This window comes from Bos indicus x Bos taurus, chromosome 24 (assembly GCF_003369695.1).
Source record: "Bos indicus x Bos taurus breed Angus x Brahman F1 hybrid chromosome 24, Bos_hybrid_MaternalHap_v2.0, whole genome shotgun sequence".
Lineage (NCBI taxonomy): Eukaryota > Metazoa > Chordata > Mammalia > Artiodactyla > Bovidae > Bos > Bos indicus x Bos taurus.
The window spans coordinates 35,761,002-35,783,406 of NC_040099.1; the positions used below are offsets into that span (position 1 = coordinate 35,761,002).

At 39.6% G+C, this 22,405-nt stretch overlaps 1 protein-coding gene across 3 annotated transcripts in view; it reads right to left on the reverse strand.

Annotated features, from left to right (window-relative positions):
- The window catches only part of YES1 (YES proto-oncogene 1, Src family tyrosine kinase), a 64,590-nt gene that overhangs the window by 15,765 nt on the left and 26,420 nt on the right, over positions 1 to 22,405 (reverse strand). For all 3 annotated transcript variants that reach the window (XM_027525586.1, XM_027525587.1, XM_027525588.1), the window contains exons 2-4: positions 6,439 to 6,711; positions 4,437 to 4,536; positions 1,446 to 1,544 (exon numbers count right to left, since the gene is read on the reverse strand). In XM_027525586.1, coding sequence (XP_027381387.1) covers positions 1,446 to 1,544; positions 4,437 to 4,536; positions 6,439 to 6,703 — 464 coding nt within the window. In that variant the 5' untranslated portion in view covers positions 6,704 to 6,711. The remainder of the gene's footprint in view (positions 1 to 1,445; positions 1,545 to 4,436; positions 4,537 to 6,438; positions 6,712 to 22,405) is intronic.

Below are 22,405 nucleotides of genomic sequence, written 5' to 3' on the forward strand. Positions count from 1 at the left end.
CACATTATACATCACAAATATAAGCAAACAAACATCGATCGAGCACCTACTATGTGCAGGGTGCTGTGTTAACTGCTGTGATATGAAGTATTTATGGATCCCAGGCAAACCTGCTTTGACATAAAGGTACAGGCATGTCTCAACTGTGTTTTGCTCTACTGCACTTTGCAGATGCTGTCTTTTTAAAAACTGAAAGTTTGTGGCAACCCTGCTTTGAGCAGATCTATCAAAGTCATTTTTCCAAAAGCATGTGCTAACTTTGTGTCACTGTGTCACATTTTGCTGTCTTGCAATATTCCAAACATTTTTTTCCACTTAAGACAGCGAATTTAATTGACAAATGTTGTGTGTGATCTGACTGCTCTATCAACTCTCCATCTCCTCTCTGCATGCCCCCGACTCTCTGAGACACGCAATACTGAAATCAGGCTTACAATGATCTCGAAGTGTTCCTTTCTCTGAGTGAAGGAACAGTCGATCAATGCAGCAAATTTCACTGTTCTTTTAAGAAACTGCCACAGCCACCCCAACCTTCCGCAACTACCACCCAGACCGTCAGAGCCATCGACATGGAAGCAGGACCCTCCATGAGCAAAGGGATTATGGTTTGCTGAAAGCTTAGATGATGGTGAGCATATTTCAGCAGTAAGTATTTTTAAAGAAGGTATGTACTGTTTTCTTTAGACACAAGCTATTGCACACTTAACAGACTACAGTATAGTGTAACTATAACTTTTATATGCACTGGGAAACCAACTCACTTTACTGTAAAATTTACTTTATTGTGGTTGTCTAGAACCAAATCCACAATATTTCCAAATATGCTTGTAATGTCACTGAAGGTGAACTTTAACGTTTTAAAAGTTGTAAGAATGGTTGTAGAACTCCCACTGACCCTCCACCGAGGTTTCCTGTTAACACTGCTTTGTCATATTCTCTTTCCCTGTGACGTGTGTGTGTGTGTGGCTGTGTGTGTTTTCTTCTGAACTGAATGACAGTCGCAAACATGCTGAACCACTGCCCCTGAACACCCCAGTGTGCACCTCCTAAGAGACAAAGACTCTCCCACACCACCGTGGAGGAAGCACCTAAGTCCAGGAGTGAACACTATGACACAGTAACACCAACTGAGGACAAGTTTCTGAAGTGAAAGAGTCTGTGGAATATACAAAGGGCTAATGCGATGTTTTTAAAGTGGGGGAAAAAAAAAAAGAATAGGGACTAGGCATAATGCAGTATTATAAATGCAGCTTCATTTATGATCCTACTGTAAGCAAACACTATGGCATTAATTATTAATTCTCAAGTAACATCTATTAATACGAAACATTAGCTGTATTAAGACTGGCATGTAATTGTGTGTGTGTAAAATTGTGGCTAAGCAAAATGTGCATTAGACATTTTAAAAATCAAAATAATTAATAAAATATGAAGTGGAGCCGTACTCTTCAGCCTGAATGGAATCCGCCGGGGCTACGTAATTGCTTGGGATGTAGCCGTTCTTTCCTGTAGCGATTGATCTCGCCTCCCACCAGTCTCCTTCCCTGCAACACACAGAACAACAGTGACCACAAAGCGGACCGCAGCCCAGGACACAGTCTGCCGCAGTGCCGTCTTATATCTGAAATGGACAAGAGAGGTACTTCCAGTTTTAATTTATGCATTCGTTTGATCAAGAATTAAACTCAAAGAATAGTATTTAAAAAATAGGTTACATGAATTAAGGAAATAAGGCTAAGCAAAATCACAAATGCGTATTTTTGCTCTGAATCAAAAAACAAAACAAAAACCCTGAAAAACAAACCCCCTTAAAAAACCAAAACCCACCTTAATTTTACTTACAAAATCTCTTTTTTTTACATAACTCTTTCAACCTAAGACAATAAACTATACTGAATAAAACAATTTGGCAAGTAAATCTTTCAGATTACTCAGTTTCGAGTAAATGTTTTCTCCTTTAAAAGCTTTACTGAGATATAATTTGTATACCATAAGATTCCCCTAAGATTTTTTGAGTTTTGCAACCATCACCACTATCAATTTCAGAACATTTTCACTGCCCACCAAAAGAAACTGTGTACCCATTAAGAGCCACACCCCATCCCGACCCTTCCCCATCATTTCCAACCACTAATGTGCTTTCTGTTTCTATGGACATGCCCATTGTGGGGACATTTCATGTAAATGGAACCACACAATATGTGGGTCTTTTTGACTGGCTTCGTTTACTAAGCATAATTTTTTCAGCATTTATGAGGTTTTTTTTTTTAATTGCTAAATGATCTTCTTTTTAACAGTACAAAAAAGTAATGTTCCTTTTTAGTCATATTGGGGGGGGGGAGTTCAGATGCCCTAGAACTCTTATAGCCAAAATATTTAGCAATGAGCGATAATAAAAAATTTAACTCCTGGAACAGTACATATTTATAAGAATGTTATCCATGAATATCCAAATAAGACTAAAATTAATTCAGAACATGAGATGTACATGTAATTTTTAACATGTAAGCCTTGAACTTTCCCCGAATTAAAGGAAAGGAGTGTATATTATCAATCTACAATGAGGAAGACACATGGATTCTGCTGCTAAAGATTAAATGCATGTTTGGCTTCACCAGAGGAAAGGTACTGAGAACACTGTCTACACTGCAATTTTATAAATGCCTGAGGTGAATTTGCTCTCCAAAAAATGAAATGGAAAATCCTTTGGATTTTCAAATGTTTACAAACTCAAGCACTTGCCTTGTAGCTTCCTGGTATATATTAAGTACATTCAGACACACAAACTGAAAACTCTGACCCTGATAACCGTTCAACGATTCATTCAGACTTTCACTATCTTTGTAAGTGACAGACCTTACAATAGGGTGTACCAGAAACAGGGGAAAAGTCCTTAACTTCAGGTAACTCTGTGGAGGGCAGGATCTGTCAACCTCAGCATGACTGACACTCTGGGCTGGCTAACTCTTTGCTGTGTGGGACTGGCCTGTGCACTGTCTGATGTTGACTAACAGCCCTGGCCTCTGTCTACCAGATGACAATTGCAGCACCCTGGCTGTAACAACCAAAAATGCTTCCAGACATTACCAAATGGGCCCTGGGTGATTCGGCCTCTGGCTGAGAACCACTGATGTAAAAGAATGACAGTGAAGTGAAGTCACTCAGTCATGTCTGACTCTTTGCAACCCCATGGACTATAGCCTATCAGGCTTCTCCGTCCATGGGATTTTCCAGGCAAGAGTACTGGAGTGGGGTGCCATTGCCTTCTCCAGGGGATCTTCCCGACCCAGGGATCGAACCCGGGTCTCCCGCATTGTAGGCAGAGGCTTTTACCGTATGAGCCACCAGGGAAGAGCCAAAAGAATGATAGGCAAGTGATAAACTACAATTCAAAACTGTGGTGGCAGCTGTAACTGAGCTTGGCACAGGCTACTACGTGAACATTTAAGAGAGACACCCAATCCAGCAGGAGGTGGGGACTGGGCCAGGCAGGGAAGGTAGAAAGAAAATCAAGGAAGGTATCCTTGAGAAAGCACACAGGAAAATACACTTTGAACGACAGATAGGGTTGGCTAGATAAAGGAAGAAAAATGGAGACAAGAAGTCACATTTCAGAAAGAAGAAATCACATGCGTAAAGGCACAGAGAAGGGGAGAACCCTGGTGTATCCAGAGCCACAAGTAACTGAGTCTGGGAGGGCAGTGGAGTGGGGAAGGGGGAGAGGCTTGACGAACGATGCCCGCTCTTATTGCTGTTTCATCTTCACAGCAGTGAGCAGTTACTGAAGGACTTTAAAGAAGAAAGACAGGATTGTATTTCATGTTCTCGAACAATAACTGGTAGCAAGTGGGAATAAGGAGGGAAGAAAACATGCCTGGATGCAGAGAGACCATAAATATCTATTTTGAGAAGTTGCAAAGTGGCTGCTGTGCCTGCTAATGAAATTATGGGATCTGTTTTTCATAACAAGCATTGAATTTTCTAAGGTGGATAACTAAATGACCAAAAGTCTGAGAGTCACATAAGGAAGAGACAGTTTGGGACTGCAGGGGCTCCTCAGCCTTTTTCTTGTTTTTTTGAGAAAGAGATAAGATCTTTACACCACCTGGTACTTAGAGAAAAGGGATCATAGAAATCTCTTTATAAAGGGTTTTTTTTTTTTTTAAGTAATGTACTTACTTTCATATATTCCCTCAATCCTCATTCTTAAAACTGTTTATAGCAGAACCACAGCAATACAATTTGTAGAAGTTGTAACTTTTGGCTTGAGCAGTAGTCTTCTGCCACGTGTCTAAAAGAACCAATGTATCATCCAACCCAGTGGGCAGAGACCCATGCCCCACCACTCTCGTCTCTGAATCAACTAGGTCAGTGGTTTTGGTGTAAAGTAGGCTGCCACTGGTATTTCTCCCTTGTAAAAAACTTGTAACACTTACGTGTTGTTAATTATTTGAAATCTTTCACCTTTCTTAAATGAAAGGTCTTCTGTAGTTCTAGCTTCATAATCATATAAGGCCACAAATATAGTAACACCACCTATTGGGGGAAAGAAAGACCAAGGTAAATTATACAGACAAATTAACAACATAGAAATTTATCAGTAAAAACATTGCCAATGATGATAAAGAAAGCTTAAGCATAGTTCTCTGCCTAGTGTCCAGAATCAATTTTTAAAAGTTAGAGATTTGGGCCACTGAAGTTTTCAAGTTAATAAGATGATGTCTTAAGGTCTTCCATGAGACTACTATACTGTACAGATTCTAAAATTCTACAGAGCCAGAGAAACCTTTTTAATCATGATTCATATTTGCAACATCTCTAGCTTGAGAAGTGATGTGGTGATCGATGATTCAGTCACTAAGTTGACTCTTGCAACCCCATAGACTGTAGCTGCCCACCAGGTTCCTCTGTCCAGGGGTTTCCCAGGGAAGAATACTGGAGTGGGTTGCCATTTCCTTCTCAAGGGGATCTTCCCTACCCAGGGATTGAACTTGAGGTTCCTGCATTGCAGGCAGATATTTACTGCTGAGCCATCAGGGAAGCCCAAGTTCAAATCAGTTTTTTTTGGCAGAAAAAGCATTAACAAGTATTATAAACTACTGGCATGGATCACCTCAAATTCTTAAAAACAACAGGTGAACATTTCCATCCTTAATACTTACTGTGTAGCACAAGGAACTCTACTATGTGGGAATAGAAAGTAAAAAGAGTATATATAACTGATTCACTTTGCTGTACAGCAGAAACTAACACAACCTTGTAAATCAACTATACTCCAATAAAAATTAATTTAAAAAGACTAATGATTAACAGTAATAACTAGGTTTTTAATTAATATTATTTATTATATTTAACAGAGATTAAAAAACAGCATGTTTTTCTTAGAAAGTAAATGGTATGCCTGATAAGGATTATAAATTAAAAAAATAATCATGTCATATAAATCACTGTAGGTGGATGCTTAAGAGATTAGCAATTTAAATAATCAAATTATTATCTGCAAGGGGAAGAACAGAATCTCATTTATCTGGCTTTGCTCCTGAGGCCCAGCCATGCATTAACTACCCATTTGGCATTTCAATGTCTATCAAGCATTTACAATTTATTAGGTACAAAATAAAGGTGTTGATTTTTCTCCTCCAACCTGTATTGCTGAAGTCTTCACTATTTCAGCAAACACTACCAGCCAATCAGGTACTCAAAGCCAATCCCATTAACAGCATTGCCAGTTCTACCCCTTAAGTACCTTATCCACTTCCTTGTCCATTTCAGTGCTTCCATCCTAATTCAAGGATGTTATTTCTGTTATTTCTCACTGGGAGTGTAGTAGCCCAACTCACTCTCTATCTGCTTTCCCTATATCCATTCTCCACACAGCTAGCCAGAGGGAGTGTGGGGAATTCAGAGTTATGTGGAATTCAATTGTGCAAATCCTGTACTGATCTCTTCAATAGCTTCCTTCTGACTTTGAATAGGACCCAAACTTCATACTATGGTTTGTGTGTGTGTTTGAGTCACTCAGTGGTGTCCAACTCCTTGGGCTCCCATGGACTGTAGCCCATCCGGCTCCTCTGTCCATGGAATTCTCCAGGCAAGAACACTGGAGTGGGCTGCCATTCCCTTCTCCAAGGGATCTTCCTGACCAAAGGATTGAACCTGGGTCTCCCACATTGCAGGTAGATTCATTACCATCTGAGCCACCAGGGAAGCCCAATTAATGGTATAAACCAGTACATAATCACCATCAGATTATTGCCAAATTTCTGAGAATAATATCCATGTAGAGTTTACTTTGTATGTTGGAGATTTTTAATTTTCACATAAACTTAAACACCCCATCCCTAGCCCCTCGTAACTCATTTCTCTTACAGAAGACCAACTTGATGTATCTATTGCCCAGGGTCACATTCTCAAATAGACTGTCCATCTAAAGCTCACCTGTTAAACCAGCAGGATATGAACTTGGCACCACTGAAAAAGAGGAAGATGCTCCTCCAAAAGGTGTCACCGCCGAGGACCCTCCGAATGGCGTCATGGAGAGGCTGCTGAAATTGGCAGATGTGCTCTTCGTGGAGGATGTTGGTGCCACCACAGCGTGTTCTCCTCCATAATGGCCTACTCCTGTGCTGACTGGCTCTGGCGTGTTTTCTGGTCTATATTTAATGGATGGACTTTTGTTCTCTTTACTTTTAATGCAGCCCATTATCAAGCCTACAAAGGTATTAAGGCAAAGTGTGAGAAGCAGTTAACATAAAGGATACTTCAAAAGAGGTGTACTTTAACAGTTGCCTTTAAACCAGGCATTTCTCTCCTGCAAAAAAGTAACAATAACAAATAAACCAAAAAATCCTAGGCAGCTAAAAATAGTCTCTCCTCATTTATTTTTATTGTAGTTCTTCTAACATATCATTCTAATCATGTCATTCTCCAGCTCAATCACCGTTAATGGCTCAACGACAACATGCCACAGTGTCCTGGGAAAACCGTGGGCTCTGAAGTCAGAAGCCGAAGGTTGAATCCTGGCTTCCTACTTTCTAGTGGAGTCATTTCAGGTACGTTGCTTAACTTCGCTGCAACCTCAGTTCCTTGAAAAAGGAGAACAATATCACCTACTTCATAAGGTTTTCCATGAGAAGTAAGTTTATTTACCACAACTTCTAGACTATCTCTGAGACACAGCAGGTACTAGCGAATTCTGGCAGTTTTCCTTCTATCTATACTAGCGCTGTGTAACAGAAACAGAATCTGAGCTGTATCTATAACTTTATTTATTTTTTCGTATCTATAATTTTAGATTTTCCAGTAAACACATTTAAAAAATAAAAACAGGTCAAATTAATTTTAGTAATATATATTTCAATATGTCATCAGTATGAAAAATGTTAATGAGATTTTTATACTCTTCTTTTGTACTAAATCGTAGAAATCTGATGTGTATTTTAAACTCACAGTACACCTCAATTTGGACCAAGCACATCTCAAGTGCTCAACAGCTGTATGTGGCTAGTGGCTACTCCACTGGACAACGCAGTGCTATATCTTCTCCCTAGTGATGGACACACCCTCAAAGCTTGCCAAATCTGATTCCAGTCTATCTTTCCCACTTTATCTCCTATCATTTCCTCACTTATCTTATGCATAAAAGAGAAACAGTCTCAGATCTCAGAGTTGGAATGTCTTTAGATCACTATCTTAAAACCGGTATATTCAGAAGACGTGACAGTAAAGCACAGTACAGGAACATGACTGGGACTGGAAGCTTAAGTATCTACTGAAAACACTATGAGAGAATGACAAGCTAAATGTATGAAAAGCAGTTGCTTCTGAAAGTGTTAGAAGGAATATAAGGTAGGTTGGTTCATAACGCGGTAGTTGGAAAAGAAAAGCCTTTGAAGCATGTGAAAGATTCTAGAAACCCTGAAGGAAAAGACGAATATGATTAACTTGGGGGTGGGGGGCCGGTATGGGCATAGAAACTTTTAAGTGAAACTAAAGACATGAGAAGTAGGGAAAATGTCTCTGTACTTGCTCATGCTCTTACTTGCTCTCTCAACACAGGAATGTACCATATAAAAATTAGTTGAGGTTCTTAATATAGACAAGGGCTTCCCATGTGGCTCAGCTGGTAAAGAATCCGCCTGCAATGTGCGAGACCTGGGTTTGATCCCTGGGTTGGGAAAATCTCCTGGAGAAGGAAACGGCTACCCACTCCAGTATTCTGGCCTGAAGAATTCCATGGACTACATATATAACAGTCCAGGGGTTGCAAAGAATCGGACACGACTGAGCGACTTTCACACATTCACACAATATAGACAACTCTTACACATGAGAAAATATACATAGCCCCTTAGAAAAATCTGAATGCCTATCAGGAGACAATTCACAAATGAAACATGAAAGGCCAATTAGCGTATGAAGACATGTCCAATCACCCCAGTCTTCAAATAAATGCAAATCTCTAAAGGTATCCTTTTTGCTTATCAGATTGGCAAATTTTGACTCAATACTCAAGGCTAAGGCATGAATTTTAATCATCAATATGTTAGGTAGGTAGAATAGGGAAAAGGAGTCCAAAATGGTGGTGGCTAAAAGACAAGGAAGGTCTGAGGACCAGAGTGAAGACTTCAGGCAGAACAAACAGCACTCCTGGCTAAGCCCAATTTGCATAGGGCAGGCCCAGGTGGAGGAAAAAACATAAAAGGAGGAGCCAAAGCGCTTTCTCTTGAACTGTCTCTCCTGCGTGCGTGCGCTCTTTTCTCCCTCTCTCTCTCTCTCTCACTCACTCACTCTCCTGCTATCTTCTAAATAAAATAGAGCTGTAACACTGATTTGCCTAAGAGCTGTAGCACGGTTTGTCCAAGACCCAAGAGCTGTGACACACCGAGGGCTTTCATGTCCGTCACTCCCGATCTTTGTTGTGACGAGACAAAGAACCGAGGAACATACACTCACGTGACAAATATATACCCACAAAATACATTAAGTTGCAAAAAATATTTTAAAATCTGTACAGAGGATTTTCAATATTACCAATATCTGAAGTCTAAATATTAAGAAAATATTTTAATAATGACACAGACTTTGAAAAAACAGTTGTATGATGGAAAAAAAATTATGAAAGCCAGAATGGGTGCTAACTTACTTTAAATTGGATAACAAACCAATTGAAATATATCATTTCATAAAAGTTACTGTACCCCTCACCCACCCTCATTTCCATTTCCAGCTTTCTTAGTTCCTCATTTTCACCTTTTTCTTCACTCAGGATTCCTGTTAAGGTCTTTTCTTCCCATAAGACATCACACCTAACTTAACTCTTCCTCCGTAAGTTCTATCTTTTTCCCCCTCACCCTTCCAGTTTTCCATTACTTCTCTTAACCTGTCCTCCAGTTTCTTTTTCTTAATCCAGAATCTTTGGTCCAACTAGTCACAAATACACAGGAGCCATCACTGCTGCCTACCTCTTTTGGAAACATAATTATAAATGTGGAATGTGACTTCTATTTTTAAGTAATCTTCAGGTGTAAAATGTATTTAAGATTTTAATGGATTCTCTTAGAAACATAACATGATTTAAAATACTTATAAGTGAAAGCCTCTTTCAGGTTCCAAGCTACTAGCTTACAGATATATTATTTATTAATAACATATATTTATTAGACACTCTAAAGGGAGCCAAAGATGGCAAGAAATGGTTCTTTTTCTTTAAAAAGGTCGCAAGTAAGTGTAAGAAAAATCATAGTATTGTACAATGTGAAAACCCTGGAGGAAGGTATGGCAATCCACTCCAGTATTCTTGCCTGGAGAAGCCCATGGACAGAGGAGCCTGGCAGGCTATAGTCCATAGGGTTGCAAAGAGTTGGACACGACTGAAGCGAATTAGCACACATGTATGTATGCACAATGTGAAAACTGCAAGAGTGAAAACAAAAAATGCCAGAGCAGAGGTATATACGAACATGTCAGGAATACCACTGAAGTTATCAGCTCTGCTTTGAGAGCTTGGGAAAGAAAATTCTGCAGATGGTGGCACCGAGCTAGGTTTTGAAGGGCTGGAGATTTAGGAAAGAATATTCTAGAAGGAATGAAGAGTGAAGAATGGCTCCAATGTTTGGAAAAGCAAGGTGTATCAGGGAACAGAAAACCGTGGCAGAAATATAAGGGGGTGTTTTTGAGAATGGTGGGACAGGCAGCTAGTTAGAGGAGAATTTACATACACAGAGAGTTATTTGCTAAGAAGTAACTTTTAGATTTATCCAGGGAGCACTGGAAAGTTGAGATCCTTAAAAAGCTGAAGAGCAGAAAATATGTGTTTGAGAATAACTATGGTGGAAGTACGAGTTATAGCCTGGAAAGAAATAATGACGGCAGTTAGTCAAGTCATAAAACTGCAAAGATCCATGTGACGAAGTACAAAAGCAGGAATACTGTGGGGCCAAAGGTGAGGGGGAGACGAGAGGTAAACACTAAATACAATAATCAAGTTTAGATGAGTGGCTGGTTATGGGTGGATGTGAAGAAAAAGGAGTCATTTAATGGCACCCCACTCCAGTACTCTTGCCTGGAAAAATCCCATGGGTGGAGGAGCCTGGTAGGCTGCAGTCCATGGGGTCATGAAGAGTCGGACACGACTGAGCGACTTCACTTTCACGCATTGGAGAAGGAAATGGCAAACCACTCCAGTGTTCCTGCCTGGAGAACCCCAGGGACGGGAAGCCTAATGGGCTGCCGTATGGAGTTGCACAGAGTTGGACACGATTGAAGCGACTTAGCAGCAGCAGCAGCAGCATGCACTCCCTACAATTTATCGGACACTTTAAAAGTAGTGACTAATTGTGTGCTAAAGGGCTGGATGACTCCAAAGTTTCTAGTTTGAACTGAACGGAAAGCAACACCATAACGGAGGTAGAGAAAAGAGAAACAGGTTTTTCTGGACCAACACGTTCAGTTTTAGAAGTTAGTTTTAGGGGCCTGCCGGGAATGATGTTGCAAAATCGAGTGGGGGACTGATAATAAAATCTAAAACTCACAATGAGGCAGAAACCAGAGAAAAAGTAAATGAAAATATTTTCACAGTGTTATCACACCATTTGGAGATAATAAAACTCACCAAAGGTACAGATTTGGAGGGGTGTGAAAAATTAATACAGTGCTGCAGGACATCTACAGATAAAGGATAGGCGGGCAAGGAAATTAGGAAGCAGCATTTAAGAGTCGGGAGTGCTTTCACAAGTTTCAATGGGCAGAGGGAAATGGCAACCCACTCCAGTGTCCTTGCCTGGAGAATCCCAGGGACGGGGGAGCCTGGTGGGCTGCCATCTCTGGGGTCGCACAGGGTCGGACACGACTGAAGCGACTTAGCAGCAGCGGCAGAGTTTCAACTGTCTCTGTAGCACTTTTCTTTTCTCCTTAAAAGAAATACGGTAATGAGCTAAGTGTGGGTGACATATAATTCTTTTTGTTAGTCTGAAGTATTTAACACATTTTTAACAAGTAGAATAGTAAAGTGGGAACAGCGAGATAAGACTTTCAAGAAGAAAATGGCTAATAATGGTAAAGACCAACATGAAATCAAGTGGCATTTAAACTGATTTTAAAAGGCCAGCTGATTAATAATCAGGAGCTCACTGATGACTTTCACAAGAGCATTTCTTAGCATCATGAAGAGAACAGATTGCAGTAAATAATAAATTTAATAACTAGCCCATGAAAATATGGTAAATTCTGGAATGCAACATCTTCATAAGTTGGGAATGTACACTTTAAAAATTTTTTGATTGATGATTGCTTTACAATATTGATTTCTGTCATACATCAACATAAATTAACTATAGGTATACATATGTCCCCTTCCTCTTGAATTTCCCTCCTAACTCCCACCCCGCTCTAGATTATTACAGAGCCCCAGTCTGAGTTCCTGGAGTCATACAGCAAATTTCCACTGGCTATCTATTTGCATGTTACGTATATGCTTCCATGCTACTCTCTCCATCCATCTCACCCTCTCCTGCCTCCCCCCAACCCGTGTCCATGGTCTGTTCTCTATGTCTGCATCTCCACTGCTGCTCTGCGAATAGCTTCATCAGTACCATCTTTCTAGATTCCACAGATATGCGTTAATATACGACATTTGTTTTTCTCTTTCTGACTTCATTCTGTAAGAGGCTCTAGGTTCATCCACTTCATTAGAACTGACTCAAATCAGAGAACGTACACTTTTTACCAAAATGTTTTCTATGATTCCTTTGTCTAGTCCACAGATCCTCTCCTTCAGAGTCTCAGTGTAATCTACTTCAACAGACACTCAGTTCTCAACAGCCATTCTCCTGCTTTGATAAAAGAACCCTGATTTTGTTCACTTTCCCCCCACTTGACAAGTCCTTCATTTGTCCAGCCTCAGGAAGTAAATAATGACTGATTTAAGCCACTCATATAGTCGTATCACTTTGCCAATTAACCATGTAAGCCTCGAACATGGGCTTCCAGGAAGTTTTTCTCACTTGTAAAAAGGAATACAAGACGGAAATATTCCATTTCCATTCCCTAGATGTCTTTACTGTTCTTGCCTAAATCAGACTACAACACAGCCGTGTGAGAGGAGGACACAAACATACTGAGAGAGGGAGGGCAGGAAGAGAAAAGGAACTTGGGTCCTTGACGCTGCTGCTCAGGTATTGAACTGTGTAACCCTATAACTCAATGAAATAACCCAAAGAAATGCTCCAAAAATCTTATTATGAGAGATAAAGTAGCTATTGTAAAAGTCAGTTTTCTTGTTTGGTTTTCAGTTACAGTTGAAAGGATCTTAAATAATAAACTACTCAAATCACATGACAATGGTTAATGCATTAAATACCTTTTCAACATATCCAGGTACAACAGCTTTGAAAAAAACTGATCTTTTCTCAAAGTATTTACATAAAGTCTGAGCTATCCTCAAAGTATTTACATAAATCTGTAAAATTTATAGTCTATAAAGGTAAACTTATATTTTGGGAGGACTTCTCTGGTGGCCAGGGGCTAAGATCTCAGGTTCACAATGCAAGGGGGTTGGGTTTGATCCCTGGTCAGAGAACTGGATCCCACATGTTGCAACTAAGAGTCTGAACGCCACAACTAAAGATCCAGCCAGCAGCAACTAGGACCTGGTGCAGCAGCCAAAGACATAAAATACAATTACAGAAACTTTTTTTTTTTTTCTTTAGCCATGGACTTTATTGTTTGAATATCTGCAATTATTATTCTATACACAAATGTTAATTTCTTACAAAACTCTGTATTCCATATTGCTAGGTCACTTCACTCTTCATTTTATGTCACATTTCCATCAAGAACTATTTCCCCAAATCACCATCTGCCTGATTGTGTGTTGTTGTTGTTCAGTTGCTAAGTTGTGTACAACTCTGCGATGCCAGACACTAGTCCACCAGGCTCATCTGTCCATGAGATTTTCCAGGCAAGAATACTGGAGTGGGTTGCCATTTCCTTCTCCATAAAGAAACTTTTTTAAGCAAACCATTTCATACTGGTATTTGCTTGAGCATAAGGTGCACAAATATTTGCTGAAAAAGAAGGCTTTACCTCAATCTGAATGTTACTTTAAGATTTTCTGATAAATATGAATTTAAAATTTAGATTATGGAAATTTCTTCACTTAGACCCTATCAGATAGTCTTTCTTAAAAAAATTTTTTAAAAATCAACTTTGAGGTATAATTTACATACAATAAAATGCACCCATTTAAAGTGTATAGTTCAGTAGAGTTTTGGCAAATGTCTATTATAACTGTATGGTCAATACTATAATTACAATATAGAATATTCCAATCATCCCCAAAAATACTGTTGTACCCTTTTCCCAATTAACCTAACCCCCAACCCCAGCCCGAGGCAACCACTGATTTGTTTTCTCTAACTATAGATTATCTTCTCTAGAGTTCCATATAAACAGAATAATTCTATATATAGTCGTCTTTGTGTCTGGCATGTTAACTAGCCACTGTGGAGGCACCTACGCTCGCCACTGTACCACCAACGCTCTACTAGGCACTGTGTAGCTGAGATACTTCCATATTGTTGCCTATACAGGCAGTTCATTAATTTTTACTGCTAAGTAGAATCCCACCATATACCATAACTGTTTATCCATTCACTTGCTGATGGCTATTTGGGTTGTTCTGGTTTGGGGCTGTTATAAATAAAGTGGCTGTGAACAGTCCCGCACAAGTCTTTGGGAGGGTAGATATGTGTCCTTCTCCCCGACCTTCCCCTTCCTCGTCTCCATCAATTCCTAGGATTGGACCTGCCTGATCATATAAAGTTAAGCATGACGATAAGAAGATACTAAACCGGTTTCCATAGTGACTGTACCATTGTGCATCCCCACCAGCAATAAAGGTGAATTATCTACAACAATGTGGAATTCCTGCAACTGCCGAGATGGTTGCCCTGTTCCTGCCGTTGCACCCCCGTATCAGACCTAGCCTTTTCCTTCTTTCTTTCTAAGTATTTTATTAACTTACTTTCGGCTGCACTAGGTCTTTCTGCTGCACATGGGTTTTCTCAAGCTGTGACTAACGGGCTCAGTAGCTGTGGTACACGGGCTTAGTTGCCCTGAGGCATGTGGAATCTTCCTGGACCACGGATCAAACCTGGTTCCCCTGAACTGGCAGGCAGACTCTCACTCACTGGACTACCAAGGAAGCCCAAGCTAGCCTTTTCAATTACCAATCATTTCACATCACGCTATGCCACAATCCGTCCAAGACCTTGCATTGACTCAGAATAAAAGCTACAGTTCTCACGATGGCTTTCGAGCTCCCACCATGGAGCTCCCAACACTTCTCCTACCTCATCTCCCACAACTCTGCCCTTACTTGCCCCACGGCCTTGCTGTCCTTCAGATGGGCCAAGCAACCCCCATCTTGAGCCACTGCACCTTCTTCTTTCTGCCTGGAAAGCTCTTCAGCTGCGTAACTGCCTGGCTCGCCCCTCAGTCTCGTCAGGTCTCTGTACTGCAATCATCTTCTCTGACCACCCTACATAAAGCAGCAATGCAACACTCCCCAGAGCACTGCCTACTCCCCTTTTAACCTGCTTTATTTTTTGATAGCACTGACACTATACAAAACATAAGGGCTGAGAGCACAGACTGTTCCATTATTTGTTTACTGGATGTACAGCACAGCGCTTAGGAACACAGACTTTAGAAACAGAATGTTTGAGTTCAAAGTCCGAGTCCACTGCTCACAGCTGTGGGAGTTTTGGCAAGATACTTAACATTTCTATGCCTCAGTTTCCTCATCTATAAAATGTGAATAGTAAAAGCAAGACTCAAGGGTTACTGTGAGGATTAAATGAGTTAATATATGTAATGTGCCTACAACAGTGCTGGCATATAATAACCACTAATGTTTGCTATGATGGTAATGTCTCTAAGGATAAAGTTGGCTTTCCCCTCCAGAATATAAGATTGGACTTTTTTTTTTTTTTTTTAATTTTACTGAGGTATAACACATTTGCAGAAAAGTAAATATAACCAACGTACAGCTCAATGAATGAGCACAAACCAAACACCAATGTACTTCTCACCCAGATCAAGAAACATGACTTAAACTACCACCAACCATCCTACTGGAAATATACCTGAGTGTAGACTGCTGGGTCAGAGTGTTTCCAGAGTGCTGTAGCAATTTATAATCCCATCAGCAGAATAGGAGAGTTGTCAGCGCTTCCTGTTTTCACCAAAACTTGGTATTTTCCATCTTTTAAGATATATCTGTTCTGGTGAGTATGTAGTGAGTGGTTTCTCACTGTGTTTTAAAATTTCATGTTCATAATTATTAATGAAGTGAGCACCTTTTCATATGTTTATTGGCCACTTCTCTTTTGTGAAATGTCTATTCAAAACACTTGTTCACTTCTGTACAGGACTGTCTCTTTTTCTTATTGATCTGTAAGGCATTCTCTGTAGTATTCCCAGAACCGAGAAAAGAGTCAAAGTGTTAGTCAGTCAGTCCTGTCTGACTCTTTGTGACCCCATGGACTGTAGCCCACCAGGCTCTTCTGTCCATGGGATTTCTAAGGCAAGAATACTGGAATGTGTTGCTGTTCCCTTCTCTAGGGGGTCTTCTTCACCCAGGGACTGAACCTGAGTCTCCTGCATTGCAGGCGGACTACCGCCTGAGCCATTAAGGAAGCCCATTAATAGCTGAAATACAGGAGACTGGGGTTCAACCCCTGGGTTGGGAAGATCCCCTGGAGAAGTGAATGGCTACCTACTGCAGTATTCTCGCTTGGGAAACCCCATGGACAGAGGAGCCTGGTGGACTACAGTCCATGGGGCCACAAAGGGTCCCATATCCAACCCAAGGAGGTTCTAACGTGAATAATTTTTATAAAAGAAACCTCTGTCTAGAACCTTGTCGAGGACAAGTCTTTCAATGAAAATAAGAACCAACTAGAGAATAAGAACCAACTCCTTAACTTCCCCAATTTACTTTCCCAACCACCTGCTAATCTTCCAAATTTAGATCTGGGATTGGGGGACGCAAAAAAGCCAATGAGACTTTACTATTCGAATCAGAGAGCAAAGACTGTCCTTTAGGCAGGGTAACAGGATGTGCAAAAGGTCAGAGACAGGGGAGAACAAAATGGGCTTTTGAAATCCTAGTTTGGTGCTAAAAAGTATAACCAGAAAAAGTACGAAGGGGAAAGATGAGGCCAGAAGAGACAGCAACATGGAAGAGAGCCTATACTACAAGGATCTTCTACTTCCTTCTCCTTAACACAAACTGCTTTAGATGCATGAGTATTCATTTAACTTTTGTTGAAAGAATAAATCACTGAATCGTAACTTGATTCTGACATATTCTTTTCAACAACTTGCCTAACATTTGTTTCTCTCCAAAGGGCCAAGCATAGCAAGCATTCTAGAAATACTTGTAGGTTTTTCCATTTCCTTATCAATTCTGTAAGTCAGAAGTTTTTCAAATTTGTATCAGGCACGTATATATCAGAGTTACCTATAGGGTATCAGAACACGCTTTGTAACAGCATGTTTCGCAGAGCTGGAGCAAATTTGAGATGGTCTGTAAAACACATCCAGCTCAGTCATTAGCAAGCAGCACTTCACTTTGTACTCTATGTTAGGGTATTTTGTTTTGATGATATTTTACACTTTGACAGTGTTTCATGTTTCAAGAATATTTTTTTATTATTCAATTTGATCCCATAATAATCCTAATGTTACGGAGGGGGGAAAGTAGGTATAATCTCCACATCTTTTATTTGAAGAACCTGACGGCTGGGTGGGGGAAGTCACCTGCCCAAGGAGATGAAGCTAGAAGTGAGCACAGCTAGGGAACTGGGTCTAAATGCAAGGCTGTCCTCTTCCCCCACACCCATACAGCCTCTGGGGGTGCTTGGGCATAACATTTTCTTTTCTTTGACAAGTTATTAAATATCTGCCTGTCAGAAAATGCTACAAACATGATAACATTATTGGCAGTCAGCTTCACTGCTCCACCCACAACACAAATCTACTAACTCTGAGAACTGCAACCCACCCCTCTCCACCATAACAATGTTGCTTTATTACTAGTGATAGTGACTAAACATTCTCGATGACTTATATTTTTGAACTAAAAAAATTTTTTAAACATATATTATTTCTATAAACTAACTCTTGCAAGTTAACCAACTGTGATATTATATGCTATATCCAGCAAGGGGATAAAAAGCTCTCATTTGTCCCTGTGCTCTACAGATTAAAAACACATTCAGTGATCTTTTCTCGAAGTTTCATTTTTAAATCCCCTCCCTTCAGCATAAGTACAGAAGATAAGCAGGACACAAAAGAATAGAAAACAGACGGAGAAGAGGAAACATCACCCTGCTGAAGGGCGTGTACTCTGTCTAGTAAAAGCAAACAAAGAACTTAATTTTCCAAGAGTCAAAGGAGAATAGAAAGTGTGAGCAATGGAAAACTGAGCTTGCAGTCTCACCGAAAGCAATCTTCTACCATCTTTTTTTTTTTTTTCCCCTTTTTTGTACTTTAAATACGCAAACAAGTGACCTTAAAGAAAAAGCCAACTCATTCTAAATTCTGGGTTACTCCCCATGGTTTCTTTAATGAAGTCTGGCATAGGATCAACCATAAGGACCTGATGTAAAGAACACTTAAAATGTATTGTTAGGAAATATAATAACAAATTACAAATTAATGGGAAACCCCAAGATATTTATTACCTGTATTTAGAAGCATCCTTCTCTCCACAAATTCAGTCAACTCTTAAAAAAAATTTTTTTTTAAATCTTCTCAGGTTTTCATGCCTTACCTACTGTTCTTTGTCAAGATTTTTGCCCGAGAAACTACAGTCAACAGTTGGATACTACTTTCAAGTCCTTATGGAATTTAAATGCCCCTCAGACATTGTATGGATTCTTTTTGCATTGTAGTTTGAAACCTTAAAAATACATCATGCAACTATTTCTACAATAATGTATATACCTTTTGTTTATCTTTTTAAGACTCAAGAAAAGAAATAAGATACACGCATTTTTAGAAACATCAGTTTATAAAACTGACCTAGAACTCTTGCTTTCTCCAAATTCCTGTAATAATTTTTTTCCACTATGCTTCTCCTGTGACAATATTTTGAGTTTCAATGCCTGTTTTAGTCAATAGATTTAAAACTGCAAAGTTTAATTGGTAAATAAAATACACAACTGTAAAGATGAAATGAACACAGATCTGAAGAGAGGGAGCTTTTGGCAACAGAAGTAACAGCAAGGAATAGTCAGGTGTGTTTCAAAAATTAAAATAAGTCACAAGGGGAGGAACGTGGGAAGAGTTCAGGGAAGCAAGGCGAGAAGTGAGTCAGTTTAACCTGTTTCCACCCTCAAGACACCTGGAATCTTTCTGATCTTTGACACCCTTTGGTGCATGTCTTGTACCCTGTAAAATCATAGTCCTTTATCAGCAATAAGCAGAAGCTGTGTCCTTGCCTCTCAAACTCAGGCTAGCATTTCTAGTAGTAAGAGAGGTTTTAAAAAAATACATTCTACTGGTATCCAAGAATTTAACTGTAGCATGTGCATATTACACAGGTTTAAAACAACTACTTATTCTGAAATAATATTAGATGTATGGAATAATTATAACCTTCTTTTAAAACCCTGTCTTTTTTTAGCTTATTTTGCTACCTAACATCCCTTCTCAAACAAGATGTTATATTACTCCATGAAGCAGTTTACTTTGCTTTAAAATACTTGTTTCAAAATCTGAATTGTCAAATATGTTAAAAAGATATTTAAAAAAATTTTAACTTCCATGAAGAAAATTCTGTCCTGTCAGCAATAATTTTTTTAACTACAGTTTTGTCATATAATATGTACTTAACAAATGTTTATTTTTTCTCTTTCTTGGCATTGATTATGAAGCAAACAAAAGCTAATACAAATCTCTAGACATCTACTAGGTAAAAGGATATGTTAAGTGCCAATTGTGCCTTTAAATAGGTCTGTTTTTTCTTCTAAAAATAGAAGTCTACAGAATAGTGGTAATTACACAGTAGAATGGCAAAGACAAGCAATGACTTTCTAGTGATTTGCTTGGAGTGAACATGACATTATTACTATTTTTTATATTAATGGAAAAGTCTTTCAGATTCTCTAAAGTATCAAAATTCACTAGATACCTACAGGCATTCCCCTCCAGAAACAAGGGTGAAGATGAAAGGCTAGTTTTATAGTCTTTATATCCACTAGTCAAAATATCCACTCTCTGCAGGAGGCTTTGTTAACCGGGACAGCTGTCTTCCAGGGATCTCAAATTCATCAAGTTCAAAATGGAACCTGCCGTCTTTCCCACCAAAAGCCACTCTTCCTTCTCTCTGTCACCAGGTCAGTGAATGGTGAGTACACTGTTCTAGTACCTGCTGCCTCAGTCAGACATCCGAGAGTCATTCTTAACTCATACCCCTCCCAGGCCCCACATATCCAGTCAGTCACTACTAACTGACCATATACCCTGTAATCTCCAACATTCTTCCACCTTCCCCCCAACTAACTACTACTTCCCTTGGCTATTAATCATTTACTGTCTGGATTATTGCAAAAGCTTCCTTCGCTGACCTTCACTGCCTCCAGTGTTAAGAGTTTCTCCAGTCTTTCCTGGGTGTAATGTGAAGGATGTTTGTGTTTTCTGAAGAGAAAATCTATTAGGAGCCTTCAATGTCCCTGTCCAGTACTCTTTCCAACATAAAGTCTAACTTCCTTAATGTGAAATAGAAGCCCTTGCAGGATTTGCTTTATTTACCTCTCCTGGCTCATCTCTTTCCAACCGTGTCCTTGCTCTCTGCATATGAATTTTTTTAAAGATCCTCAAATGCACCATTTTCTTTTCATAAATGCTTGCTACAACCTACTTCTCTCCTTATGGTCAGCTCAGTGACTACTCAGCCTTTGGCTCTTAAAGGTTCGAGGCATCTTCCCTGACCTCTCATGTGCTCTTATAATACATTTCATTCCTTCCCCAAAGCATGTACTAAATTGCCACTGCCTGCGGGTCTCTGCTGTAGCTTGGCCTAGTGTCTGGCCCACAAATGATGGCCAATAAATATCTTTAGTGAGTGAGTAAGAATTGACTTTGGGATTAGACATACATTTCAATTCTGGTTCTATTTCTTTGTAGCTACTGGGATCCTTGATCAAATTATTTCATCTCTCCTAAAGCCCGGTTCACTCACTTTTCTAGAGGAATGATACCTATCTTGCAAGGCTGTGACAATTAGCTGATACTGTATGTAGAGCAGCTACCAGGACCCTACCAAAAGCAAACGCTCGCTTTAGTTAAGATTATTCTGGCTACAAGGACAGAACTAACTAGAGACAGATTAAGCAAAATGGGGGTTTTAAATAAAGATTACAGCAGTGTCTCATGAAATCCAACCCAAGGTCATAAGAAAAAAAACTAGAACCAGGAGCCCAAGTCATCAACAGTTACTTTGTTCCTTTTCTCTCTTCCTCTTGGGTCCTCCTCTCTCTGCTCACTTCCTCCCAATATCCCGCTTCTTTCCTCACCTCCCACTCTCCTCCCTGCCTATTTATCCCCTCTCTGTTCCACCCCCTTCCGGTATTTGTCCTAGTTTCTCTTTCGCCTGATCTGTCTCATCCTTTTCTCCTGTGGCACGATGGCTTTTGGGCTCTTCACACGCTGAAACATGGATGTCAGCAGTTCCACTGCTACAATCTTCATTTTAGAGCCAGAGGGTTCTCAGTATCAATTTCAAATTTTTAAAGGACTCTAGCCACTATGGGTCAGCTACCTGCCTCTGGGTTGGTCTCTATAGCCAAGAGGTGGGATCACCACCTGAAATAGCAGTTCCCACTTAACCATGAAATGGTGGAGAAGGTCCTAGAAAATGAGAGTCTTAGCAATCAAAATGCTAAGCTTCCATCATGTGAAAGCTATTAACATTTAGACAGCATTATTTTACTCAAATTATCTCCAGTAAGAGTATATTAGTAATTAGTCAAATTTTAAGTTACACTTCTTTGATTTTAAATTTTATATGAATAAAAACTGTGATATCAGCATATATAAAAAGAATTAACTCTATTTCTAACTTCCTGAACTTCTGATCTCAATAACTAGCTAATGATACAAAACAGACTACAAAGGTTTATTTATTATTTCTTATTGCCATACTGGCAATAAAACATTTACTATAAAAATGTCATCATTAATAAATCCTCATTTTCATGGATTCCACATCTGCAAAATAATCTGCTTGTTAAGATTTACTGCCAACTCCCAAACCAACGATAACTTTTGGTGCTTTGGTAGATTTTTGCAGATATGAGCAGAGCTGTGAAAAATGAGTTGACAGATCCATACCTCCCCAACTCAGGGCAAACAAGGTTCTCATACTGTAAACAAGTATCCTTTCCATAGCTTATCTAGTGCCACTTTTCTTTTTTGTTTTGTTTTTTTTTTTTGCATTTTTGTGTTTTTTTGTTGGTGGTGTCACTTTCTATTTTTAAGGCCATACTGTCCAGCATGGGGTATGGTAGTTCCCTAGCCAGGGACTGAACCTGCCCCCCTGCACTGAAAGCCTGGAGTCTCAACCACTGGAACACCAGGGAAGTCCCATCACTGTTTAAAACAGGATCCCAGGCGCTACTGCTGAAGTGCTGTCTACTGTTTCTAAGCATAAGCAGGGTGTGGTGTGCCTTTGGAGAAAACGTGCTGGATAAGCTTCACTTAGAACCAAGTTATAGAGCTATTTGTAAGTTCAAGGTTACTGAATCAATAATATACATTAAATACGGTGTGTCTTTAAACAGAAGCACACATAAAACAGATTATACGTTGATCAGTTGACAAAACGTTATAACCA